This window comes from Bos mutus, chromosome 17 (assembly GCF_027580195.1).
Source record: "Bos mutus isolate GX-2022 chromosome 17, NWIPB_WYAK_1.1, whole genome shotgun sequence".
In the NCBI taxonomy this organism is placed as follows: Eukaryota; Metazoa; Chordata; class Mammalia; order Artiodactyla; family Bovidae; genus Bos; species Bos mutus.
This window is the reverse complement of record NC_091633.1, coordinates 14,715,753-14,743,426: the sequence shown is the minus strand read 5'-3', so window position 1 is coordinate 14,743,426 and position 27,674 is coordinate 14,715,753. Positions and strand designations below refer to the sequence as shown.

At 50.5% G+C, this 27,674-nt stretch overlaps 1 protein-coding gene across 8 annotated transcripts in view; it reads left to right on the top strand.

Annotated features, from left to right (window-relative positions):
- NOS1 (nitric oxide synthase 1) overlaps window positions 1-19,512 on the top strand; it is a 196,462-nt gene extending 176,950 nt beyond the window's left edge. For all 8 annotated transcript variants that reach the window (XM_070386107.1, XM_005888305.2, XM_070386103.1 and 5 more), the window contains 9 exons: window positions 969-1,162; window positions 2,839-3,008; window positions 4,175-4,385; window positions 5,247-5,334; window positions 6,855-6,976; window positions 8,238-8,386; window positions 9,823-10,017; window positions 12,349-12,467; window positions 13,452-19,512. In XM_070386107.1, the coding sequence (XP_070242208.1) occupies window positions 969-1,162; window positions 2,839-3,008; window positions 4,175-4,385; window positions 5,247-5,334; window positions 6,855-6,976; window positions 8,238-8,386; window positions 9,823-10,017; window positions 12,349-12,467; window positions 13,452-13,467 (1,264 nt within the window). In that variant the 3' untranslated portion in view covers window positions 13,468-19,512. The remainder of the gene's footprint in view (window positions 1-968; window positions 1,163-2,838; window positions 3,009-4,174; window positions 4,386-5,246; window positions 5,335-6,854; window positions 6,977-8,237; window positions 8,387-9,822; window positions 10,018-12,348; window positions 12,468-13,451) is intronic.
- The last annotated feature ends 8,162 nt before the right edge of the window (window positions 19,513-27,674 follow it).

Genomic DNA, 27,674 nt, shown 5'->3' with positions numbered 1-27,674 from the left:
AAACAAGTTTCCCTCTGGGTTTTCTCCTTTGTTCTATAAACTTTATACTGTCAGTGGACTAGGGATAGTAAGAACCTGAGCTTAAGGTCAAGCCTTTTTCCCTTTTCCAGGACAAGGTGAGGATCCCAGTTGTAAAAGGAGGTGGAGCTTGGGATTCCCAGGAGAGGTGGAATATCGCAGAACAGGGCCATCACTGCCGTGGCTCCTGTGGGGTTTAGTGGTTCCTGGTAGAAATCTGGTATCAGAAGTAGAGCCTATTCTAGCAGCTGGTTAACCCTGAGGATCTGAGCTTCCTTCAATCGAGAAATATTTCTTGAGTATCCAGTATGTGTCATGCACTGTCCTAAGTGCTAGAATAGCGCAGTGGAGAAAACAGACAAGTTCCTCGCCCTCTAGAGTTTAGACAGATTCCTAGTCCCCTCTATTGTCCTCGGGGTGGGGATGGGGAAGGGGCAGGCATAGAGACAGACCACATGCCATAGAATGGAGTGAACTCTCCATTCTGTGGAGGTTGGTAAGTGCTATGGAGAAAAGGAAAGCAGGGACAGGAAGGCAGAAAAGCAAAGAGATCTGGGGACTGAATCTCGGGGTGCTCCACCGTCCAGAGTTAGGGGAGATGAGAAGGAACCAACAAAGGGGACCGAGGAAGAGCAGCCAGGGAAGAGACCAGGAGAGCCTGGGGAGCTCAAGAGAAGGGGATTGAGAAGGAAGACGTGAGAAGCCATGTCGAGTACTGCTCTGATGACCACAGTGAGCGCTGGGAGCTGGCTGTTGGGTTTGCAAAGAGGATCTCATGAGTGACCTTGCTGAAACCCGCCCTGTGGAATTGATGAGGGTGGAAGTCTGGCCTGAGCCCCCAAGGAGAATGGAAGGAGGGGAGATGTAGCCACAAAGACAGACAAAGGGGCAAAGAAAAGGGGCACAAGCTGGCGACCCTCACCCTGTTGTTCCCCCACCCTTGCCTCCAGTCGATCGACCATCTTCGTGCGTCTCCACACCAATGGGAGTCAGGAGCTGCAGTACCAGCCCGGGGACCACCTGGGCGTCTTCCCCGGCAACCACGAGGACCTGGTGAATGCCCTGATCGAGCGGCTGGAGGACGCCCCCCCTGCCAACCAGCTGGTGAAGGTGGAGCTGCTGGAGGAACGGAACACGGCTTTGGGTAACTATGGCCAAGCTAGTACCCCACCCAGCCACTCCCAAGGGCCCTTTCCGTCTCCGAGGAGTCCCAGGTGTCCAGGGAAGAGGAAACCCGTTCTTCTGCCCAGTTGCCAGTCCAGGCAGGAGGGTGGGTCTCTGTCACCCCCAGCTTATGAGACCGAAGGCTCCCCTTCCTCATGGCTGAACAGCCTTGACCCAACTAGCTGAGCAAGTGTCCATTTAAGCCAGGACACTGATGGTTCACCCTTGAGGGAAAGAGTCTTACCTTCCTTCATCGGCTAGACACCGATCTTAGCAAAGGCTACTTGTCTGACTTCCTTCATCACCCCAGCCTCACCGCCCACCAAGGGAATAGCAGCTAAAGTCCACTCCTGCCTTCTCTTAGAATCCAAAAGCACTAAATGAAGCTTGGTGGCCCATTGGAATTGAACCCGATTTCTGATATCATTAGATCAAGTCCCAACCTGTTTGGGGGCCACCCTTGACATTCCTATTAAAGAACTTTGCAAGGCAAATGGGTCTGATGCTTCATCTCAGTAGCTGTGAGTGAGCTCAGGACTTAAGGAACTGCGGTGGCCACACGTGGTAGCCCATGATACAGTGACACATCTCTTCTACAAGGGAGGCAGGACATAAAGTCAGCACAGAGTGTGAAAACAGTACGTAGTTGAAACCCTGCTGGTACCCTTAGGAGAGACACTCCTTCTCTTATGAAATCCAACCCAGCCAGTTCTTCCTCCATACTGGAACAGTACTTTATATCTAGAGTTGAGCGCCTGATGAAGTAGAGGCTTGTGTTTAGGGCCTCTGTTGGACTAAAGTACACAGAGGCAGTAGTTCAAACATGGTCTGGAGCAGTACTGCCTGACTTTATGGATTTGAGCAGCGTTGTTGCTGTTGAGCTCAGTCGCTCGGTTGTGTCTGACTCTCTGTGACCCGAGAGACTATAGCCCATCAGCCTCCTCTGTCCATGGGATTCTCCAGGCAAGAATACTGTGGGACGGGTTGCCATTCCCTTCTCTCGGGGATCTTCCCAAACCAGAGATGGAACCCACATCTCCTGCATCTCCTCTAGTGCCACCTGGTGACCGTGGGCAAATGCCTTAACCTCTCTGTGCTTCCCTTTTCTCAACTGCAAAATGGAGATAATAATAGCACCCACCACCTAGGACTGTGGCAAGGATTAAGAGAGTTGCTAATAGAAAGTGCTGAGGAAACGAACATGGTACACAGAGAGGGCTAGGCAAGTGTTTGGCGTTTTTGTCATTTTAAATGCTAGAATCCCACTCAGAGGGTGAAAGGCTGACACCACGAGAAGAGAGACGGAGGGGAAAATGGACTCATAGCTCGTGCTCAGTTGGTGGCTCATTGCTCAGAATATCAAGGGACGGTCTCATGCTACTTTAATATTTACTCTTAAATTCTGGCACTAGCTTGCTCAGCTGATTTTGGACATGCCCCTTGCGTACAGGAGGCGACCACAGGGTCCCCAGGAAACCTGGCTTTAGATGTGGGACGGAGGTGGCCAGCCAAGGGGTCAGTTGGCTCAGGGGTAGTCGGTTCTTTGGGCCCCATCCTCTGCTCCAGGAGCAGGTCTGGCCTCCCTGACTTGGACCCAAACCCTCAGAGCCCACTCTGTCCCTCCCCCACCCATCCACCTCTGTTGTGCCTCTGCAGGGGTTATCAGTAACTGGACCGATGAGCATCGCCTGCCGCCCTGCACCATCTTCCAGGCCTTCAAGTACTACCTGGACATCACGACGCCTCCAACGCCACTGCAGCTGCAGCAGTTTGCCTCCCTGGCCACCAGTGAGAAAGAGAAGCAGCGTCTGCTGGTCCTCAGCAAGGTGGGTCCCTGGCCTCATTCAATCCCACCACCTGCTCCTTGGAGAATTTTATGGTTCCCTCATGGCTCAGCTGGTAAGGAATCTGCTTGCAATGCAGGAGACCTGGGTTCGATCCCTGGGTTAGGAAGATCCCCTGGAGAAGGAAATGGCAACCCACTCCAGGATTCTTGCCTGGAAAATCCCATGGACAGAGGAGACTGGCAGGCCACAGTTCATGGGGTCGCAAAGGGTCGGGTGTGACTAAGCAACTTTACTTCTCCGTATGGTTATTGCAGCAGTGTTTCAGCAGATGGCAGCCTTGAGTGAGGGCTGCCACGGTCTAGTTTGCAGGTCACCATATTAGCTAATCCATTTTGGCGGCTGCTGCTAAGTCACTTCAGTCGTGTCTGACTCTGTGTGACCCCATAGACGGCAGCCCACCAGGCTCCCCCATCCCTGGGATTCTCCAGGCAAGGCTGGACCTGGCCATCTCCCCTCCTTCTAACAAAGGTCTAACGGAACAGAAGAGCGACCCCATTGAACCTCTAAGTTCTCTGACGGCAGTAGAAATTGCTAACGCTTTTTTCTCCTTCCTTTGGAACCCTTATTATTGTTCAGTCGCTTAGTCGTGTTCAATTCTTTGTGACCCCATGGACCACAGCACACCAGGCTTCCCTGTCCTTCACTATCTCCCAGAGCTTGCTCAAACTCATATCCATTGAGTCAGTGATGCCACCCAACCATCTTGTCCTCTGCCGTCCCCTTCTCCTCCTGCCCTCAATCTTTCCCAGCATCAGGGTCTTTTCCAGTGATTCAGTTCTTCACATCAGATGATAGTATTGTTCGTTTGATTCTCTACCTCCAGCCATTAAAACATATAAAAACAACTCTTAGTTCACGGACCATATGAGCAGGTGGTTTGTGGGCTAAAGTTTGCCACCACCTCATAGCTGTGTGATCTCTATATCCCTCAGTTTCCCCATCAATAAAATAGGGGTGACAATCAGGCTTATTTCATAATATCCTTGCAACAGTGAAAACTTGGCACAGGATAACTCCTGTGTAAGAGTTAAGTATGACTACTTTTTAATTTCCCTTCTTCCCTGAACCTCCGCGAGCGAGCCTGCCTTGAAAGTTCGCTCCAGGGTCTGGCTGCAAGTTCCCTTCTGTCCCTGTCTGCGGTTCAGGGTCTGCAGGAGTACGAGGAATGGAAATGGGGCAAGAACCCCACCGTCGTGGAAGTGCTGGAGGAGTTCCCGTCCATCCAGATGCCGTCCACCCTGCTCCTGACCCAGCTGTCCCTGCTGCAGCCTCGCTACTACTCCATCAGCTCCTCCCCGGACATGTACCCCGACGAGGTGCACCTCACCGTGGCCATCGTCTCCTACCGCACCCGAGGTGGGCAGAGGCGCTGGGAGAGCCCCCGGCTCTGCATTTCCCACCCTGCTTCCAAGGGCCCCTGAACACCTGCCTAAACCTCTGCCAAGACCCAAACCCTGGGGAGGAGACCCATCCCTGCCCAAGGTCAGGAAAACTGCGAGAAGGAACAGTGCAGAAAACTGCCCCCTTAGGCAGAGCCAGCTCTGTGCAGAATTAGGAAAGAAATGAGCTGTGCCTTTGGAAGCCTCTGCTCCCAAAGCCCGAGGTGCCCTTGGCTCCCTTCCTCCCTTTGTACCCCCAAGGCGGCAGCTAGAGCAAACCACCACCCTCTCTTCCCTCGGAGAGGGGAGCTCTGTGCTCTGTGACACCCAGCTGGTTGGAGGGCAGCCAGATACCCTGACCTCTGTGCCTGTGTTTTCCATCCTTGGTAAAGAGGTGAAAATGCATGGTGCCTGGGAATTCCCTGGCGGATGGTTGGGACTGTAGGCTTTCACTGCTGGGGCCTGGGTTCAATCCCTGGTCGGGGAACTAAGCTCCTGTAAGCCACGAGGCACAGCCAAAGGAAAAAAAGTACGTGGTGCCTGAGAGAGTGCTGAGACCAGGGTCCTGGCAGGCCACAGAGAGCACATGGACCGAGGCCCTTGCAGTGGACAGGATTAGAATCCAGCCTGCCCCTACCCAGTGGTTTCACAGCCATGGGCCCACCCCAGCTTTACCATTTCCTTTTCGCCATCAGGGCAAGGGATCCAGACAGGGACCCCTAAGGCAGAAACTTGGCATCAGGGCTGTGAGCCTTCTGTGCTGAAGGATTGGGGAGGCCAGGGATGGGGCAGCGTGAGGGACAGTAGATGAGCCAGATCGCCTCGATTATCCTGTTAGATGGAGAAGGACCAATTCACCACGGCGTGTGCTCCTCCTGGCTCAACCGGATCCAGGCTGACGAAGTGGTGCCCTGTTTCGTGAGAGGGTGAGTAGCAAACGAAGAAAGAGAAGCAGTCATCCCAAATCTGCATCCTGAGGTCCTGAGATGGGGTGGGTGGGGCCAGTGGACCAGCCGGAAGGGTTCTAGAGAGGTGGCCGAGTCAGGCAGGACTGAGATCAACATTCAGCATCACTCCCAGCTGTTAGGCAACAGGCTCATGGGGGCAGAGCAACCTAGCAGGAACTAAGCAAGTCCTCTAGTCAAATTCAGGTCAGTGCAACAGATATTTATCAAGTGCTTGTCCTGTGCTAGCTGGGGCCACCGCAGACAACCAGGCAAAGGCAGTTTTCAGCCTTAATGGAATTTTCAGGCCAATAAAATTTCTATCCGAAGCCTGCCGGCCACCCCATGTGTTCCCAGTTTCTTAGTGACCAGGAAGATTTAACCGCCCTCCCTGTCAACCACCTTCCCCTTCCAAACTCAGTTTTAAAGGATATTTCTGCCCTCAGGTAACAGTACTGTATTGTACACTTAAAAACACGTTACAAGGATCAGTTTCATGTTAAGTGTTCCTACCATAATCAGTCAATCAAATAAGAAGAATATAGCCTTAAAAACATAAAAATTAAAAAATCATTGATATACCTGAGCTTAGGCCCTCTGTACTTACCTGCTTTGTCAACTGATAACTTCCCTACCTAAACCGTGGACTTGGACAGTCATTTTTCTCAGCTGTGAAGGGTAGAGTGGTCATGGTATCGTCCACATAGCACCAGCACCAGAATCCCCTGGGGTGCTTCAAAAATGCTGAGTCCTGAGCCTAGACTTACTGCATTGCCAGCAATCTACACCCTCTTTGAACATCCCCATGTGATTCTTTTGTACGCTGACATTTGCAGCTCCCAGATTTGGAAAATCTCATAGATGGTTAATTCAGTGGTTCTCAGCCAAGGGTGATTTTGCCCCCCAGGAGCCCTTGGCAAAGTCTGGAGATATTTTTGGCTATCACAGCTGGAGGGTTCTCCTGGCTTCTAATAGATAGAGGCCTGGGCACTAGTCCGTATCCTACAGTGCACAGGACAGCCCCCATCTCTTGGTCGTGGGACTGTATACAGGGAACTATGCAGCCCCCAATGTCAGGAGGGCTGAGGTAGGGAAGCCCTGTATTTGATCCATCCCATTCCCTTTGTGGCTTAGCTCAGCAATGGGGATAATTAGAAAGTGGAGCGATAGGCAGACCCTGAGGATTTCCTGTTTGGGGAAATTCTCCAAATTTATGGGACCTTCCAACCATGAAAAGGGCCACCTGACCCCAGCTGAAGAGCTTTAAGTCCCATTGTAGTTCTACCCAGGACAGCCATCTGGTTTACCTAAGATCCAACAGGGTTTTTCTTTTCTTTATTTTTAAATTTTTTTATTGGAAGATAATTGTTTCACAGTGCTGTTGCTGAGCTCAAATCTGATCAAGAACTGTTGGATCTCTGTTGCTGTATACAGCAGAGATCCAACAGTTCTTGATCAGATTTGAACTCAGCCAGACTCCTGACTCTCCCTTCCTTGTCCAGAGCGCCCAGCTTCCACCTGCCCCAAAATCCCCAAGTGCCCTGTATCCTGGTTGGCCCAGGCACTGGCATCGCCCCCTTCCGGAGCTTCTGGCAGCAGCGGCAATTTGATATCCAACACAAAGGTGGGTTGTGGTCCAGCAAGCACATGATTTCCTCCCCCTGGATCCTGGGAGAGCTGCCTGTATCCCAGCAGCCAGGAGGCATGTCCTGTTCTGTCTCCTTTGCATCACTGCCTGGGGAGGGATGGGGAATACTGTAGCAACCAGACCCACAGGTGAAGTTTATGGGGCAACTCAAGGGACCCATCCAAACAAGTCATCCACACAACTTGTTGCAAGGCCTGAAAGCCCATCCCCAGAAGACATTTCTTGGACTGTTAAGCTAGGACCCCCATCTTAAAATGTACGCAGTCCTAGAAGGGGTGTGCATTAAGCCTTATCCAATGGATGTGTGTTTCTGGGATGGTTGCAAAGGCGGTTATTGAAGTGCAGGGTTTGCTGTGCGAGAAACACAACACATCAGCTTTGGGAGGAGAGAGGAGAAAAACAAAACCCACAGTTCTGACATGCATTAAACGGAGATTTACTGAGCATCTCATGGATGCCAAACACTATTGTAGGTGCTGGAGGCGTAGCAATGAACAAGACAGAAACAACTGGAAACACACACACTCTTGCCCAGTGGAATTGTCATTCTAGTGAAATAGCAAACATACATTCACAAAGTACAATTGACCCTTGACAGACATGGGAATTGCGTGGGTCAACTTTCATGAAAATTTTTTTCATTAAATCCGTATATACCATCCGAGGCCAGCTGGATGTGGAATGTGGATGTGGAACCACAGATACAGAGGACCAGCGGGTTCAGGGGACCAACTATAGCATTGAGCATCAGTGGATTTTGGTATCGGGGTGGGTCCTGGAAGTGACCCCCTGGGATACCAAGGGACTTCACTATGTACTGGGCAGGGGTCTAATGTACATTTGCTTCTTAAAATAACCCTATGAGGTTGGATGCTGTTATTACTTCCATTTTTCACATGGCGACACGGAGACATAGAAAGTTCGTCCCTTGGCATCACACAGAGCTGGGATTTGAACCCAGGCAGTCTAGCTTCCAAGTCCGGGGGTTTGGTGCTACCAGTGTGGGGGAGGGGCAGAGGAACGATTGAGACCCAGAGAAAAGAGGTCTGCTGAAGCCTGAACACACGTCACCTACCTCCCTCAGTGTGTGCATGTGTGTGTGAGAGAGACAGAACACACACCCCCTGCCCCAGTGTCCGCACACCTCTGCCCCTGTCACACGTGCTAAGGTTCCCAGCACCCTGGCGCCCCCACATTGGGCATCAGAGCTGTCGGTGACAGGTTTCCCTGTCCCCAGGAATGAGCCCCTGCCCCATGGTCCTGGTCTTCGGGTGCCGGCAGTCCAAGATAGACCACATCTACAGGGAGGAGACCCTGCAGGCCAAGAGCAAGGGGGTCTTCAGAGAGCTGTACACAGCCTACTCCCGGGAGCCAGACAAACCAAAGGTAAGCCCCAGCCCGTCACACACGTGTGCACGCACACCCTGCTCCCGAACACCCTCACCCCTTCTGAACTCTCCACCGTGACATTGCTCTGAACTTCAGGAAGCATGGAGCATAAACATGCCACCTAAAATATTTAACAGCCCATACTCTGTCATGCTGCTTACATGAAATATCCAGAACATCCAGATCCATAGAGACAGAGGCTGATTTGTGGTCCCCAGGGGCTGTGGGAAGTGGGGAATGGGGAGTGACACTTATGGGTACAGGGTATCCTTCTGGGGCAGAAGGAAAGCTTGGGTGGTTGTTCAATACCACGAATGTGCTCAATCCCACTGCGTCGGGCTGCACACTTTAAAACACACCTGCATTTTACATTATGTGTATTTTATCACAATAAAAATATTTACAAAATGAATTAAAAGGGACTTCCCTGGTGGTCCAGTGGTTAAGACTCCGTGCTTTCAATGCAGGGGACACAGGTTCAATCCCTGGTCAGGGAACTAAGATCCCACATGCCTCAGAGCCAAAAACTAAACTTTTAAAATAATTAAATACAAATTTTTTTAAAGTTAAACAGCACCCCCCCCCAAATAAAAAACAACCCATAAGAGGCACTCCAAGTCAGAGTGGACACGGGCTACAAGACAGGGGCACATCCCTGCTGGATCTTGGGGAACTTCAACTGGACCCCCGGGGAATCCCAGGAAAGGACCCAGGACAGCCGTGGAAGGGGATACCCAGAGGGTCCGGGCAGCAGCTACTGGACACCTGGCATGAGAGTTCATCAGTGTCTCAGCAGCTGGCACGGTCGTGCCTAAAAGTACCAGCTGAACACCAGGCTTGCCTCGGGGAAGCTTCCTGAACAACCCAGAAAATTCTCTAGAGGCTGCACTGGACACCCCTTGTGCCCACCCGGTATTCCCTTAGCCCACCATTTATCCCAGCAATTCCTGCAGCAGCTGGCTTTGCTCGGGTGTCACCTGCGAGCCCCTCCCCCATCTCCTGCTGTCTGTCTGGGGCTTCTCCAGCACCCGGGCATAGGATGCCTGCAGTACCAGCCCCACACCTAGAGGTGAACGGGTGTAAACAGCCCCGGGGTGACTACTGGCCATGGGAGAGAGGAGCTGGTAGAGAACACCCCACTCTTACGCCTCTGGCGGACAGCTCTGGGCGTGGGCGGCATGGCTCCCTCCAGGGTCCTCAGCGGAGGCGAGCTGCAGAGCAGAGGCGTGGCTCATCACTCTTCAGATGGACGGTCCCTCTTCCCCTGCTTCACTCTTCCCAGTCCCCTGCATCTCTGCACAAAACACAGACCTGCCCCCAAGCGCCTGGGTCAGGCTCTGTTCCCAGGGTGGTGGGGGAGAGGGGTGAGCTCCACAGCCTGGCTCCTCCTCACCAGTCCTCCCACTCCCCACCCCACCTCCAACACCCCGCAGAAATACGTGCAAGACATCCTACAAGAGCAGCTGGCAGAATCCGTGTATCGAGCCCTGAAGGAGCAAGGGGGCCACATCTACGTGTGTGGGGATGTCACCATGGCGGCCGATGTCCTCAAAGCCATCCAGCGCATCATGACGCAGAAGGGCAAGCTCTCGGTGGAGGATGCTGGCGTGTTCATCAGCAGGCTGAGGGTGAGTTGATGGGCTGGCTCCTGGGAGCTCTTTTCTGGCATCCTGTCTCCTCTTCCTTGTCTTACCTGTCTCAGTGACTCAGGGGACCCATGATGACATCGCTGCTCCCATCTTCCCATTTATGACAGGGGGTAGAGGACGCAGGTGATCCCAAACCATAGTAGAGAAGGAAAGATAGCTGGGCATGCAGTGTGTATACTAAATAGAATGGGGAGCTGTGATGTATGAAAATGACAAAGCGGGTGGGCCACTAGTAGTTAGACAGAAACGATCCTAACCCAACCATTCCTGTCCCCAGTACCAAGCTGCAGGACTGCCCCGGGCAGTTGTGTAGGTTGGCCACTGCACAAAAGGGTTTGTCCAAAGGGGGCAAGTAGGGGATGAAAGGAGAAGGCAATGGCTCCCCACTCCAGTACTCTTGCCTGGAAAATCCCATGGACGGAGGAGCCTGGTGGGCTGCAGTCCATGGGGTCACTAAGAGTCGGACACGACTGAATGACTTCACTTTGACTTTTCACTTTCATGCATTGGAGGAGGAAATGGCAACCCACTCCAGTGTTCTTGCCTGGAGAATCCCAAGGACAGAGGAGCCTGGTGGGCTGCAGTCCATGGGGTCGCACAGAGTCGGACACGACTGAAGCGACTTAGCAGCAGCAGCAGCAGCAGTGGATGAAAGTCACCACCAGGCCTGGCCTCCCAAGAAGCATGCCTTGGCATGGAACTGTCTTCCTCCCAGAAGGAGGGGTGTCTTTTCCTAATTTGCAAAAAGGCTAGTAGCAGCCCAGGAAGCAAAGTCCCAACTCTGTGGTCAACTGCCCCAAATAGAATAAACTAAGTCCCAGGCCTCCACAAAGCTCCAAATGTGACCCCATTCTTCTCCCTGCTTTCCTAAATGAGCAGCAGTCAAACATTTTCACAGAAGAAGCCCTTGCTCTAATTCTGATACCAAACCCCTACTGCTGCTGCTGCTGCAGCTAAGTCGCTTCAGTCGTGTCCAACTCTGTGCGACCCCATAGATGGCAGCCCACCGGGCTCCCCCGTCCCTTGGATTCTCCAGGCAAGAACACTGGAGTGGGTTGCCATTTCCTTCTCCAATGCATGAAAGTGAAAAGTGAAAGTGAAGTCGCTCAGTCATGTCTGACCCTCAGCGACCCCATGGACTGCAGCCTTCCAGGCTCCTCCATCCATGGGATTTTCCAGGCAAGAGTACTGGAGTGGGGTGCCATTGCCTTCTCCTAGGTTGAAACAATGACGACAGCTTTCCAGTAGAAATGCCAGAGCACCCTGGAGAGAGGCAGAGTCCCCTACCACTCTGTCTCGTTGCTATAAGTCCTTGGGACACATTTTCATAGATTCTGCAGAAGAAGGTCGAAAAACCACTCCAACTTAAAATGAAGCCACTCTACAGATGGGAAAGTTTCTTCAAAACCTTTGGGACTATGGATGCCAGAAACTCTGCTCAACGCATATTCCCCAAACACCGCCTTTCCTCAGTGAGGGGTGGGGGGGCACCTTACCCCCTTGTTAAATTCTCAGTGACACCGCCCTATGGGGTCTCCTTAATGCCCATCCCTCAGTTCTGCCGAAGGAGCTCCAGTGGCTCCAGAAACCCTTGGATGCCCCAAGTTCATCCTCACTCATGGTGTTTCTCGACTTTTCTTTTTTGTTTCTGGGCAAAGCTGAGCTAAGATACTCATCATCAGATAAACTATGTCAGGAGAAGTCTCCACTTTAGCAACCATGGTGTTCCCTGAGTGCTAAGCGGGCGCTTTGGCCTTTCTTCCATCTCTGCTGGTCTCTACTGACGGTGACGTTTCACACTAAACCCAGCCGTGCCCCAGATCTGAACTGGCAGGAACAAGGAGGAGGGAGGAAATGGGGAAATGAGCTAAGGTTTCCCCTGGAGCCCCTCAGCTCTTCTGTCCTTAGCACCCGCAAAGCAGCAGCACTCTCTCTGGGTGGGAACAGAAGTGTTTGTTGCCAGCTGGGCTTAGACCCCATGCCCTACAGGGCAGAGGCTCTTGCTAAAACACGGTCTCGGAGACCAGAGGGGTCTCCAGGGGCCCTGAGTTACATCTCATTTCTATTCTCTTTCTTTGGCCATGGTGCAGGGCTTGCAAAACCTTAGTTCTCTGACTAGGGATGAACCCAGGCTCCTCCAAGGAAGCACTGAATCCTAACCGCTGAGCCGCCAGGGAACTCCCTGCGCCCGGTGTCTTCAGGAACCATCTTCTCCACGGATGTTCCATTCCAGGATGTCCGTGTGTCCACCCTTCTCCACTCCCTCAGCTGGCATTTGGAATCTGATCCCTGCTTGTTTCTGTTGCCTAGGATGACAACCGCTACCATGAGGATATTTTCGGGGTCACCCTGCGCACATATGAAGTGACCAACCGCCTTAGATCTGAATCCATTGCCTTCATTGAGGAGAGCAAGAAAGACACCGATGAGTAAGCCGGCTCCTTCCCAGGGGTGAGGGGCGGGCAGAGCCCTGACAGACAGAGATGTCTGACTCCGTTGACCATGGCTTTCCCACGCTGGGGGCCCAGACCAGCAGCATTGGCATCTCCTGGGAATGTGTTACAAATCCAAATTCCCAGGCTGCCCCAGCCCTGCTGAATCTGAATCTCTGGGGTCAGGGCACCGAGCAGTTGGTGTTTTTATGACCCCTGCAGGGCATTCTGAGTTCCCCTCAAGTGTGGGAACCCTGGCTGTGGATGTCAGCTTCCACTGGGGCACCCCCAAGTTGAGTGATGGCTCTCGCCACTGCAAGATGTGTTCCTATTCGCTGCTCCTAGGGTTTATACTACCTCTCTCACCCCTCAAATGCTGCTGGCATTCTCATGGATGCAAATTTCAATTGCTATTATTTTGATGATTCCATTTGTCCTCTAGAAATTGCTGGAGATGGTCTGAGGTACCACACAACCGGGATTGAGCATAACTCTTTAACTACATTAATGCCATGACACATCACCCCTGATTGTAAGCTCACTCCCTGCATCGTCTGCCTCAAAACCACCACCAAGCTCCCTTCAAATTAGGTGGGAATTCAGTTGCCTTGTTTTCAGGAGGCTAGGGCACACACATTCCATTTCATAAGCTTCCTCATTGTCTTCCCCCTTATGACAACACGGCAGTCTTGAAAACATACTTTGGTGTCTCTCAAGCTGACATTATTGCCTTGAAGATCACAGCTCATCCTGGCTTATTGTGTGGCTGAGCCAGGCTCCTTCATCTTTTCATTGATTCATTCTTCATTCACTCAAGATGAGTCCCACCCGGGTGCCAGGGCCTGTCCCAGTCACTGGAGCTGCCAAGGAAGTGAAAGAGACGAAGTCCAGAACTCAGGAGCTTTTCTCTGAGTCTCTTTAAGGAAACAGAGCAGCCTTGCTCCTCTGGCACTAACTCCCTCCCCACTTCTCCTCCTACAGGGTTTTCAGCTCCTAACTGGACCCTCTTGCCCAGACGGATGGCAGGGTGGCCGCCCCATTGCACTCGGCCGGGGTGGCTGCTTTTGTGAGCACGGACACTGCTGAACCTTCCCTTCAGGCACCCCCACGTGGCCCCCGCTCTGCCTCTCGTCCCGTCGCTGTGTCCTGGTCCTCCTCTCCCAGGTTCTCACCTCTCAGTGGTTTCCCGGCCCACTTGGGTTTTCTCCTTGAGTTTTCGTGCTGCAGTGCAATGCCTTTATAATCCGCAGTGGCTCTTACGAAACCATCTCCCCACCCCCGCCTCTTTCTCTCTGTCTTTCCGACAAGGGCAAATCACCGGTGACAAAACCACTGGAACATGGGCAGGGCTCGGGTTAGGGTGTTTTCTGGGGTTTGCCCTGGAGAGGCTGCAGGGACCAGATAGAAGAGTTTTTTGAGCTAGTCCCTCAGCCATTCGAATCCCACCCAATCCTTTTTTATGATGACGTTCCGGTCGTGTGTGTGTGTGTGTGTGTGTGTGTGTATGTGCGTGCGCAGGTGTGATGGGCCTGGGTCTCCCTCTGTCCTCTTGCCTGTGTAAGCATGTCGCCTCCAGACCCTCGGTGCCAAGAAATACGCCCCAACCCGTATTGGAGCCTCACACATCCATAATTAAGGGTCTGTGCTAGCATACCTGAAACACGTGGACGCATCCTAATTGTCCTGGTTATAAAGGGTCAGGGCACGGAGGTGGGGTTTGATGACCAAGGGGGAAATCCCTAGTGAAAGGGGGCATTAGATGCATTCAGGTAGTGGCACCAGTTAGCGGAGCTCTTGGGGGGAGGTTAACCCATCTGATGGATTGGGCAAACCCACTTCCTAGCCCCACCCACCCCAGCCAGGATCACTTAATTGGCCCTCTCGGGCACTCTCACCCAAGACCCGAAGTAACATCGTCCAAGGGAATGAGCTGGAAATAAGGGTCTTCCTGTCTTTGCCTCTGGGTAACTTTGGAAACATTACTTGTTGCTTAATTTCCCCTAATCGTAATGTTATGAAGCTAAAAAGTGTGAATGGATCAAACTTTAAAGTTGTGAAAACTGGAAACAATATCAAGGAAGAATATCACTTTTTTTTTTTAATTCTCCCACATGGAGCTTGCTGTTTCACCCCTGGGGGTAAAGTAACGGAAGCCAGTGAAGGCAGATCAGGTTGGGGAGGGAATCTGTCACGAGGCATCTAATGGCTTCCTCTACAGCCAGGGTGGGGAGGATCTGCCTTCATGCTTTTGGTCTTCTAAAAGAGATTCCCCCCATTTTTTAAGCTGATAGGATCATCTTGACAAATGATTCTCAACTCAGATAAAAAAAAAGGCAGCAAAGTCATTGGCAGGCATCAGGGTGGGTACCGTTTCTCCCAGGCAGACAACCTGCTGAATTCACCTTCTCCGAGGAAATGGGATGGAAAGGTCCCTTTCTACACTTACGCACTAAAAGTCAATGGTAGGCAGTGCCCAGAGACAGCTGATGCTCCCAAGAACCCCTTCCCCAAGGTTGAAAGGCAAACAGTCAGCCAGTTTGGAACTTCCGTCTTATTTCATTTTGTCTTGTCCTACAGAAAGCTAGCCCTTTTCTTTCTATACAGCGCACGAGCATTTCTTTCTTTCTTCTCTGCCAAAGGGAGAGAGCCCTGGCCCTCTCTGGAAGGGCCTTAGATCTGGATGCCAGAGGTGTCCCCAGGAGGTGCCCTTAAAGACAAAGGGTAAACTCTGTCTCCCTTTTTCCACCCTTCCCGGCAGCCCCCGCTGGTGTCATATCCCTGGCGCTCGGAGTTCGACTTCATGCCAGTTCTGATTACCCTGCCTGCCTTTAATCCCGTTTCCTCCCGCTCAGGCTTCCATGGTACAGAGACCAAGTGCTCAGCATGCTCGGCTGACCCTCTCTGACCTGGAGGGAAGCCCATTCTAAACCCTTTCTTTCCTGCAAACACGATCCTGGCTAGTAGCTCTCCTCCCAGCAGCTTTCTTTCTAGCCGTTTGAGCCCTTTGGAGATAGCTCCTAAGATGTCACTAGCTTCTGGGGGACTGAACTGCTGTGTCCGACCGCCATCACAGAGAAATGAACCAGTGCTCCCCTTTCCAAATCAAGTTTTATGCACAAATGCTTTTCCATCGCCAGATAAATACTTAAGAGCACTTATTTCCATGCCAGGCACATTCCTCATATAGCCCTGATCATCTAGTAGCAGGAAGGGCGAGGGAAATAGCATCTTGTTTTATCAGATAGCCTAAAGAAATAATCGTATCACCAGGATTTATCTTTCTTCCCAAGAACGATTGTTTGGTTTGGTTTTTAAGTAAGTATCTTTCAACCCTCAACACAAGCTGATTCATAACTGCTGTCTAGAGGACAGGAGATTAGTCTGATGTGTGTCTCTCATTTGACAGAATTCTCTGATACCCAAAGCCTCGCTGTAATGAGCCCATCAAGAGGCAGGAGTGGAACCCTGATTTCAGGCTCAGCTCTGATCCACAGTAGCTAAACACTGCCCTCTTGTGGTGCTGTGAGGTTCAGTCCCAGTAGCCTGCAAATTTGGGTGTTAACAATTAGTGAGCAAAAATGGGGTTGACTGGGCATTTGATTTGGCAGGGGGGAGGTTCATCCTAGTTACAGGGCTATTATTTCTCCCTCCCTCTCGAGCTGGCCAGAAGTAGCTCCAACTCGATTTAACAAAAGTGAGTTTGGCCTGGAGGGACACGAAATCCCCTGCCACAGGAAAGTGGAACAGTCATGCTCCCTGGTTGTCACTGTGAATCCTATTCCTATGGTTGTGCTGCAAAAGAAGCAGAAGTCATTAACCTCCCAAAGAGGATACAGGCTTCCCCTTGGCTTCTATGGAGTGAGACAGTCAGGTGTCTTTGCTTTGGGGGCAATGCTTCAGACCCACCGAAGTGGAGTTTTAAAAGCAGTCCTGAGTCCCAACAGTAACTCTGCCATCATTTCTGCGGACAGCCCTGAGCTGGTGACCTAATCTTTCTGAGTCTGCATATCCCCCTTTATCACAAAGTGGACTAGATGCGATAATGTCCAGAAAATGCCCCAGTTGCCATACCTGGCCCATGATAAGCAATAGAATTTTGTTTCACTTAATCGGTGTCACATCTTACCTCTCCAGTATCCGGAAGGCACAGTCAAGTGTACAGAGCAAACCACAGTTCCTCTCTTACAGAAGGTTGGGATTTGTGATGCAGAGACACAGGTCTTAGAATCAGTGTTCAGGTCTGGGGTTTGAGTGATCGCCAGGATTCCCCCGGCAGGTTTGGGGAAACGAGATTGCCAGGATGTAGGAGGTCGGGGGTGGGGGGTGAAGCATGGATGGAGAGCAGGCAGGATGGATCAGGTCTGGCTTCTGACATAGCCTGGCTTTGGGAGGCTGAGGAAGATGGAGGTATGCAGCAGAGACAGGCAGGGAATGGATGGAATTTTGTCAAGGGATTTTGTCTTTATTTGGTAGGCAACACGGAGTCCTTAGGAGTGTTTCTTTTTTAAGAGGAAGATGAGCTGATGGGAGTTATGCTTGGAAAAAAATGTTCTGGCTACAGCATAGAGCATAGACTGCTGACCTGTTGAACTATTGGCTAGTTATTGCAGAAACCCAAGACTTGAATGAGGGACGGGGCAGATTATAGCGATAAAGACATTCCAGGGGTTGAATTACCAGGACCTGGACTCCGACCTGTTGTGGACAAAGAGAACAAAGGCAGAGTCAAGAGTCTTGCCTCTAGGCTGAGAAACAGGTCTCGGGAGGAAAAAACAGGCTCCAAGGAGAACTGAGTTTTCAGAGGTGACAAAGCCAGGTTCCCCCCACCCCAAGTCAACAGGGTGGATCCTCCAAGGTCCACACCTAGATGGGCAGAAAGAGAACTGACCCCAGGCCACCAGACATCGGCCCGAGAACACAGGAATTTCTTGCCAGACACACTCTTTGCAGCCACCTGCTTGGGGCTTCCAAAAGGAGGTCAGGTTTTGCCCTCAGTCAGGTTTGCCACAAGCAAGATTCTCTGACCCAGATCACGGTGCCAGAATGATTATCCGCAAGCCGATGTCTGGACTCCTCACCACCATGGCTCTGGTCCCTTTTAATTCATGCCATTTGGAAAAGTGTGGACTTAAGATCTTAGGTTGGCCATGTTCCCTTGTATATTTCCATTGCCCCTGCCACCAATATCCAGCATGGCGCTGTGCCCTCCTTACCCTCGAAGCCTGCTGTCTGAATAGGCACGTTAATCTGAGACCACCTGCCAGAGACAAGGAAAAAGAAATATTAATCTGGGCTTCCCTTGGGACCTGCCCACATTCCCTGTCTTCTCCCAGCCCTCTCCTGCATCTAAGTGTGCCATTCGACTCAAGAATGAAAGGCCAAAAGCAGGGATGGAGGATAAAGAATCTGAGAGGCTGTGAAAGCAACCCTGCCCCCCTCCCTAGGGACTCAACAGAGATGGTCCCCACAAACCTGAAGCCTTGGGGACTAATGCAGCCTGGCCTTTCCTCTTTCTCCCACACCCTCCCAGACCTTGGTCCACCTGCCGGTCTCTGCCTGACGGCACAAACACACTGATGTGTCTCAGATCCAAGGACTCAGGTAAACTCTTACGCCAGGAAAGCAGGAACTGTTTGCAGGGGGAAGGGGGGGAGGTCTGTTCTCTATTAATACTGTCTGAGTCGTGTGCATGGGAGGTGATTGGGAGTAAACACACCTCGGCATGTTTCTGAATTCGCTATTTCCTAGAATATCTGAGCAAGCAGGGCATGTGTGTCTGGTCCCAAGCAGAGACCGTTCTTAAGCAGGTGGCCCTGGCAGGTGGGAACAAATCTGCCCAAAGATACAGCTTTCCAAAGTCTTCTAGAAATTGGCTGCAGGACATCAAAGTGCCCAGACTTGGCTCCTAGGAGATGCTTGGAGGCTCTAGTCCAGAGTCCGTCAACCTCAGTACTGTTGGCATTCGGGGCTGGAGAATTCTTTTTTTTTTTAATTTTTTTATTTTTTAACTTTACAATATTGTATTGGTTTTGCCATATATCAACATGAATCTGCCACAGGTATACACGTGTTCCCCATCCTGAACCCTCCTCCCTCCCCATACCATCCCTCTGGGTCGTCCCAGTGCACCAGCCCCAAGCATCCAGTATCGTGCATCGAACCTGGACTGGCGACTCGTTTCATATATGATATTATACATGTTTCAACTTTGGGTAGGGGGCTGCCCAGGGCTTTGTAGGATGTTGGCCAGCATCCCTGGCCTCCACCCACCCACCCGACGCCCCCGAAAGTTGTGACAACCAACTGTGTCTTCAGACCTTGCCAGATGAACCCTGGGGACAACAGACTCTCTACCGGCTGCCCCAGGCCTTCTTACCATCCACCTTCTGGAATAAGCGAGGCATTTCTCAGCCCGCTGGTTTTCCTTCCATTATCTGCTGCCCAACAGAGACTCGAAGGATTTCAAGAGGAAATGGAAAAGTACGGTTTCACCAACTCCCTCCCAGGACAGAAAGATGACAGTCCCGATTCAGTAAGATGCTGTGCCCTTGGCGTCCAGTTCGGACGAAGACTCACGGAGGCCCAGTGCCCCCCCGTGCCCACCCCCTCCCCGCCTCCACCCTTCTGTCCTTGCTGTCGAGTTGTCGTTGTGATTGTAAGACCCACTCTGGGCTCAGCAGTGGTTTTCCAGGCGGCGCCGGACGGGTTTGTGGGTGGGGGTCGCCCTGTGTCGCTGGGCAGGTGGTGGGTTTCTGTTCTGGGTCTGGGGAGCTGGGGAGGTGGGCCGAGCGGGTGTCGTCGCCTCTCACCACACTACACCGTCAGAAACTCGGACCTCCCCCTACCTCTGAGCTCTCGATGCTGCTAATGCCGCCAAGTGTCCCGTGCGCTCCAGCACCTTCCCAGAACGCGCTCTGCGAGGTTGTCCAGGCTGTACTCGCCGCATGCTGTTCTTCTGTATCATTCTTCTAATTTGATGAAATTCAACAAAAGTCTATTTATGCCTGTTTGCATCATGGTCAAAATATTAAAAAGTGGACTCAACTCGACTGGCTGTGGTCTTTTGTTTGGCCTAGAATTTCTCACGCCTGTTGCCCACTGCGTGCGGCTAGCCGGGTGCCCCAGGAAGCCCAGTCTGAGATAGAGGTGGCAGGAGGCTGATGGGTGGGGATGGGGCAGGGAGGGAACCTGAGCTGCCACGTTGTCTCAACAGAAACTTCCGCCAACCCTGCCGGGAATTCTGAAGATGGCCTTGCAGGGCTGTCCCCAATGTAGGACAAGGAGCCCTGGCGCTCTGCAGCTGAAGCCATCTCCCAAGGGCATGAGGGCGTTCTCAGGGTCCAGAGGAAGAGCTGCGGACTCCTGACACATATCTGGAGGGCAATTCTCAGTGTCCTGTCCACCCTCCTCCCGACCCCTTTGCCCCTATCACAGCTGCATCCCTAGAAAGGACCCCAAAGGGAGAGTACCACCTTCTCCCTCAGCCCCCTCTCCCTGTACACACGAGCCTGAGGCCCTGACCCTAATTCCCAGCTGACTTCAGACTCTATTCCGAAAGGAAGAGACTTTCAAAGCAATAAAAGGGGACATCCCCATCAGTCCAGCAGTTAAGACTTTGCCTTCCAATGCAGGGGATGTGGGTTCAATCCCTGGTCTGGGAGCTAAGATCCTACATGCCTCTTGGCCGAAAAAACAAAAGATAGAAACAATATTGTCACAAATTCAGCAAAGACTTTAAAATTGGTCCACATTAAAAAAAAAAAAAAGCATATAAAGGACAGATGAAAAGAAGCAACCCCAAATACCCTGACAGAGTGGCTACTATGAAAGGATCAAGTGAATGGTGGCCTTTATCAAGCCCTTTTGAACATGGCCATTTAGATGCTGTGGCCAGTTTGACCTTCACACCTATTTCCCAGTCAAAAAGCATAAGCTATTAGATACTCAACCTTTTAAATTACAAGGTTATTTATCCAACAGCAAAGATACCCTTAACACTGTTCCTGGCTCTTCTGCCCCATCTCTGAGCCTCAGGGCCAAGTTCAAACAGGAGATGCTGATCAGCAAGGAAGCAGAAAGTCATCACTCGATCCACACTGCCCTTCAGAAATGAAGTAAAATAATGGCTAACAGTTATCACGTGCCAGTCTTTACAAGAATACTCTGACATGTTACCGTTGCTCTCCGTACTTTAAAACTTGAGAAACTAAGGCAAGAGCTTGGGGCTTTCCTGGTGGCTCAAATGGTAAAGAATCTGCCTGCAATTGAACCCGGAGGCCTAGGTTCAAACCCTGGGTCAGGAAGAATCCCCTGGAGAAGGGAATGGCTACCCACTCCAGTATTCTTGCTTGGAGAACTCCATGGAGAGAGAAGCCTGGTGGCTGCAGTCCGTGGGTTCACAAAGAGTTGGACACGACTGAGTGACTAACATTTTCACTTTCAAGGTGAAAGCAGCTCAACCAGTCAACACAGCCAGTAAGTATTAGAAATGGAGTTTGAGCCCAGACCGTCCGGCTTGAGAATCTGCATTTTTAACCACCACCTGGTTTCAGACAAAAAAAAAAAAATTGCTGCCTGCCATTTCAGTGGAAAAAGCAATGGCACCCCACTCCAGTACTCTTGCCTGGAAACTCCTATGGATGGAGGAGCCTGGTAGGCTGCAGTCCATGAGGTCTCTCAGACACAACTGAGCGACTTCACTTTCACTTTTTACTTTCATGCATTGGAGAAGGAAATGGCAACCCACTCCAGTGTTCTTGCCTGGAGAATCCCAGGGACGGAGGAGTCTGGTGGGCTGCCGTCTTTGGGGTCGCACAGATTCAGACACGATTGACGTGACTTAGCAGCAGCAGCAGCCATTTCAGTAAACAAAGACTGTTCCTGCCATTCCTGTATAAACAACTGGACAACCTGCCCCTCCCCCTCAGCACACCCAGATGGGGAGTCAGGACAGAGAAAACCAGGATGCTGGCACTAGATAGTTGCTGCTGCTAAAAGATACATATTCAAGGAATAATTTCAGTGCATCTAGATTCTTAGATCTTCCCATGCATAGAACAGCACTAAAATCATTAACTTCAGAGGGCTTGGTTTTTATGCATGTGTGTGACTAGCAGTAATCTTTTGATGTTCCACTTCATGTCCATTTGTCTTCAGCAAAAATGCCTACATACCCTATCTTCCCCCTTTCTTCTCTGGAACAGTTCCTCAGACCAATCTGAGATGTTGCCTTTCCCAGGCTAGAGTTCTCAACAAGGTCCCACATAAAACATAATTCTTAATTTTCAGTTCAATTCAGTTGCTCAGTTGTGTCCAACTCTTTGCAACCCCATGAACTGCAGCACACCAGGCCTCCCTGTCCATCACCAACTCCAGGAGCCTACCCAAACTCATGTCCATTGAGTCGGTGATGCCATTCAACCATCTCGTCCTCTGTCATCCCCTTCTCCTCCTGCCTTCAATCTTTCCCAGCATCAGGGTCTTTTCAAATGAGTCAGCTCTTCGCTTCAAATGGCCAAAGTATTGGAGTTTCAGCTTCAACATCAGTCCTTCCAATGAATACCCAGGACTGATCTCCTTTAGGATGGACTGGTTGGATCTCCTTGCAGTCCAAGGGACTCTCAAGAGTCTTCTCCAACACCACAGTTCAAAAGTATCAATTCTTCTAAGCTCAGCTTTCTTTATAGTCCAACTCTAACATCCATACATGACTCCTGGAAAAACCATAGCCTTGACTAGACGGACCTTTGTTGGTAAAGTAATGTCTCTGCTTTTTAATACGCTGTCTAGGTTGGTCATAATTTTCCTTAGTTGCAGTCACCATCTGCAGTGATTTTTGAGCCCCCAAAAATAAAGTCAGCCACTGTTTCCACTGTTTCCCCATCTATTTGCCATGAAGTGATGGGACCGGATGCCATGATCTTGGTTTTCTGAATGTTGAGCACTCTCCTCTTTCACTTTCATCAAGAGGCTCTTTAGTTCTTCTTCACTTTCTGCCATAAGGGTGGTGTCATCTGCATATCTGAGGTTATTGATATTTCTCCTGGCAATCTTTTAGGTTGTGCCTTTTTTTTTCCCCCAGTTGACACAGTGCTGCTACTAAGAGACTGTCACAGTTCAAATCCCGGCTCCTCCACTTCTGAGCTGTGCAACTTTGGATAAGTTGCCTAACCTCTCTGTGCCTTCATTTCTTCACTGTAAAATAGGTTGCGATGATTTTGACTTCATTGCCTTTCGATGGGATTAAATGAATTGATATATACAACACACACAGAACATAATGGCATGGAATGGAATAGAATAGGACAGAATAGAATAGTCCTATACATGAGTAAACTAGCTCTGGTTCCTTCCAACTTTCTCATCGCTTTTCTATATGTATTTATTTATTTGTTGCTGTGCTAGGTCTTCATTGCTGTGTGTGGGCTTTCTCTATTTGCAGCGAGCAGGGGCTACTCTCTATCTGTGGTGTGCGGGCTTCTCATTGTGGAGGCTTCTCGTTGCAGAGCATGGGGCTCTAGGGCACGTGGGCTTCAATAGTTGTGGCTCAGGGGCTCCAGAGCACAGGCTCAGTAGTTGTGGCAAACGGGCTTAGTTGCTCCATGGCATGTGGGATCTTCCTGGAACAGGGACTGAAGTGTCTCCTGCATTGTCAGGCGGATTCCTAACCACTGGACCACCAGGGAAGTCCCAGTCCTTTTTTCTTATTGAAACTCAAAACAGCCCCATCTCGTTGCTGTTTGCCATTTGACACTTAGGTGCTGGGTTTCCCAGACCACCTGCCATCACAGGGGCCACTGGTTTTAAAAGCCAAATCCTTGCCCTCTCCCCACACCTGCTCACTAGTGCTTGCTGGGGATTTAGGTTTGACACCGCTGCATTTTTAACCAGTTCCTCCATGTGACCCGTACACACACTGGAGTTTTGACAGGCCCAGCCTCAAGAGGTGGCTGAGGACAATTTAACATTTATGTGCCTCCCGGCTGGGGTGGCTTCTGTTGCCTGGCAACCAGGTGAAAAATCCAAGTTTACACCAAAACAGAACCTTTCCCAACCACAAATCAAAAGGAGAAGGGGGCGGGAAACAAGTGGGGGAAGGAAAAAAAGGAATTTTGAGTTACAGCAGATCAATAGAGAATATGGGCTTCGCAGTCAGTTGAATAGTAAAAAAAATGTACTTCTTCTGTTTTTCATTGTACCCTTTGCAAAACCGCCGAGGAAGCAAAAAACAGGGAACGTGTTTACAATCAATACAGAGCTTAACCCACATCAGTAGAAGGAAACCACTTTAGTAATAACCTCTGGAGGAAAATAAGATTAAGTTAATCAAATAGCAGAAGATTAAAACCAGAGTAAACAGTAAATTAGTAAAGTGATTTTTTTTTTTTTAAGATGCAAATCTTTTAGATTACTAGACCAGGGTAGGGGCAGGGTGAGAGGACACGGGTAGATGGATCTCCCGGCTTCTTGGCATCTTCGTTTTCTCGGCTGGAAGTCAGGGTTGAGGTTGGAAGTTGATGCTGGAAGCCCCACTCTCTCCTCCCTAATTTACTGTTTCCAGGAATTTTGAGATCTTCAAGGGTGATGAGTCCCACGTGCCATAAGGATATATTGGGGAAAATAAACTGTTAAAGGCAAGAAAGCCTCTGAGACACACTACCAACTCAAGGTGTAGTATCTGTGGCATTAAGCAGTGAGTAACTGAATCAGTTCTGTTTTGAAGGCTTTGAAAAGAATCACTAATGGAAATATAGTTATTAGCAGAAAAGCCTCAGGGAAAATCTGTAGGGAGAGACACCTGTTCCTTGTTCCTCCAAGCGGGTGCTAATAACGTCGCCTTCCTTGAAAAGCGCACGCTGCCTCCAGAACCTTCTCTTTCAGCCCGCTTCGCCTTTGCGCAAAGGCATTTGGGACCACCAGGGGCCAAGGCGGGAAGACCAACCCCTCTGGCCAGCGCTCAGTGCCTGCTCTGGCCACAAGCAGCCTTTTGTGTTTCTGTTTTGGCCGCTGCTCCACCCAAACCATCCAGTCTTCTGATTTGCCCCCAGGGGCTTTGCTTCTGACATGCCCTTCACCTAGAGAGCCCACCCTGCCCTCTCATTTCTGCGGATCTCACCTCCATTGCTGAGGGCAGGATTCAAACACTGCCTTTTCAGGGAAGGCCTCCTCCACCGTCCAGCCATACTTTCTGCCTGTACCAGTCGCTTGACCTAGTGGAGGTACTGCTTTGCAATTTGTGTGTGTGTGTGTGTGTGTGTCTGTTTTACCTGCTTCTGCGTATCCATTATCTATTGCCACAGTAATGCTGCCTAACAAACAGTCACAACATCTCCCTGGCATGCTATTTTATTGCTGCAGAGGTTGGAGTCATGCTGCTATAGCCAAGGGATTCAAGTAGCCTCTACAAGCCAGAAAGGGTTTCACCCAGAGCCTCCACAAGGAACAGAGCTCGGCTGCGTCTTGATCTTAGTCTCCTAAGACTCCTAAGACTCCTAAGACTCACTTGAGACTCTGACATCCAGGGCAATAAGATCACACGTTGGTATGGTTTTAAGACCCTAAGTTGTGGTCATTTGTTACAGCAGCAATAGAAAAGTAAAATCTGTATTAAATCTATATTAATTTCTAATTGCTACTGATCTAAGGAAGAATCTATTTCCTTAGGTTTTCTAGCTTTTAGAAAGCTGCCCACATTTCTTGGCTTACAGCCCAACATCACTCCAACCTCTGTATCCATGGTCACATCCCCTCTCTCTGACTCCGACCCTCCTGTGCCCCCCTTTTATATATATATAAAAGGCTTCCCAGGTGGCTCAGCAGTAAAGAATCTGCCTGCATTGCTGGGGATGCAGGAAATGTGGGTTTGATCCCTGGGTCAGGAAGGTCCCCTGGAGGAGGGCATGTCCACCCACTCCAGTATTCTTGCCTGGAGAATCTCATAGAGGAGCCTGGTGGGCTGAAATCCATGGGGTTGCAGAGTCAGACACGACTGATGCGACTGAGCACGCATGCACGTAAGTATGTATGTGGCTGTGCTGACTCTTAGTTACAGCACTCAAGATCTTCGGTGTTCATTGTGGCATGCGGGATCTTTAGCTGTGGCATGTGAACTCTTAGTTGCGGCATGTGGGATCTAGTTCCCTGACCAGGGATCGAACCCGGGGCCTCCTGCATTGGGATTTCAGAGTCTTGGCCACTGGACCACCAGGAAAGTCACCTGCCTGTCTGATAAGGACCCTTGTGATTACACTGAGCCCACAGGATTGTCCGGGATTATCTCTGCATCTTCGGATTCCTAACTTGATTCCGTCTGCAAAGTTCCTTTTGCTGTGTAAGATACCTGTGATGTTGCGGTTTATAATAAGGAATATTATTATATTCGGGCTCTCGGGCTTCCCCAGTGAGAATGGCAACCCTCTCCAGTATTCTTGCCTGGAGAATTCCATGGACAGAGCAGCCTCCTGGGTTACAGTCCACAGGGTCACAAAGAGTCAGACATGACTGAGCATGCATGCTAGGCTACATATTTGGTCTCGGTCCTATGTCTGGCTCAGAGCTCCTAGAATTCTTGGAATCTCCTATGATAAGTGATGAAGGTGTCTTGTTATTCTTAACAAGCTGCTTTCAACCACACCTGCGTTTATGTTACTATGGTGACTTTTGGAAAGCACCTGAGGAAGGGGGCTGGTTGCCAGGGGAACCAACCAGGTGATTAGAGGGTTGGATCTTTTGGTCCTATGCCCCTGAGCTCCTCAGAGGGAAGAGGGGCTGGATGTTGAATCAACTGTCAATGCCCAGTGATTTAATCAGTCATTCCTATGGAGCATTGTCGTTTAGTCACTAAGTCATGTCTGACTCTTTGCGACCCCATGGACTGTAGCCCGCCAGGCTCCTCTCTCTATGGGGATTCTCCAGGCAAGAATACTGGAGCAGGTTGCCATTTCCTACAGGCGATCTTCCCAACCCAGGGATCTAACCCCTGTCTCTTACACTGCAGGCAGATTCTGTACCATGTGAGTCACCAAATAGTTGAGCAAATGGGACAGAGCCCCTGCTTACATAGAGGTTACCTGTTATAGGTAGAAATGTGTTCATTATCAAATTAATGATAAACCTCGGGACCCTCACCAAAGGCCCCTTCTTTCCTCATTTTACATAAATGTCCCCCAGTTGACTTACGAGTTTATCCTGGTGTATCCTTTTTCTAAAATAGGGCCTCCGGGGAATTCCCCGACGGTCCAGTGGTTAGGACTCTGGGCTTTCAATGCCAAGGGCCTGGGTTTGATCCCTGGTTCCATGAAGGCTGTGTGATGTGGCCAAAAAAAGAAATAAATAATAAAATAGGGCCCCTGGGACTTCCCTAGTGATCCAGTGGTTAACACTTACACCCTTCCACTGCAGAGGGCACAGGCTCAGTCCCTGGTCAGGGAACTAAGATCCCACACGCCAAGCAGCATGGCCAAAAAAAAAAAAAAAAAAAAAAGTAAAGTAAAATAGGACTCCAGACAATAAAGCTTCAGGCTCCTTCTGACTGCAAAAAATGCACAACCTCAAAGTTTCAGTTCAGTTCAGTCGCTCAGTCGCTCAGTCGTGTCTGACTCTTTACGACCCCATGGACTGCAGCACGCCAGGCCTCCCTGTCCATCACCAGCTCCCAGAGTTTACTCAAACTCATGTCCATTGAGTCGGTGATGCCACACAAATATCTCATCCTCTGTCATCCCCTTCTCCTCCTGCCTTCAGTCTTTCCCAGCATCAGGGTCTTTTCAAATGAGTCAGTTCTTTGCATCAGGTGGCCGAAGTATCAACTTACATTTTATTTGGGCACCTTACTGAGGACTCTAGCCCAGGAAGTCAGCCTTCTCAGAAAGCTCTGAGGAACTGTTCCAAAGTAAAAAGGGAGGAGCCAGGGTACATGGGCGTTTTGGCTGGGGGTGGGGGTTGGGGGGGGGGGAGAACAAAACTTAGTCAAACATCAAAAGATTGCTGCTAATCACACACATACACAAAACAAAAACAACCAAAAGCGGACATCTCAAGTTAATGATTTTAGTGCTTTTCTCTGTATGGAAAGATGCAAGAGGCCGGGCCCATGGAAACCATCCCTTTGATAGGCATCTCTAACGATGTGGGGCCATACCACATTTTCCTCCATCCTGAATTCCCCTCAGGGTGCACCATCCAGGCAGCGGCTGGCTTGAGGGT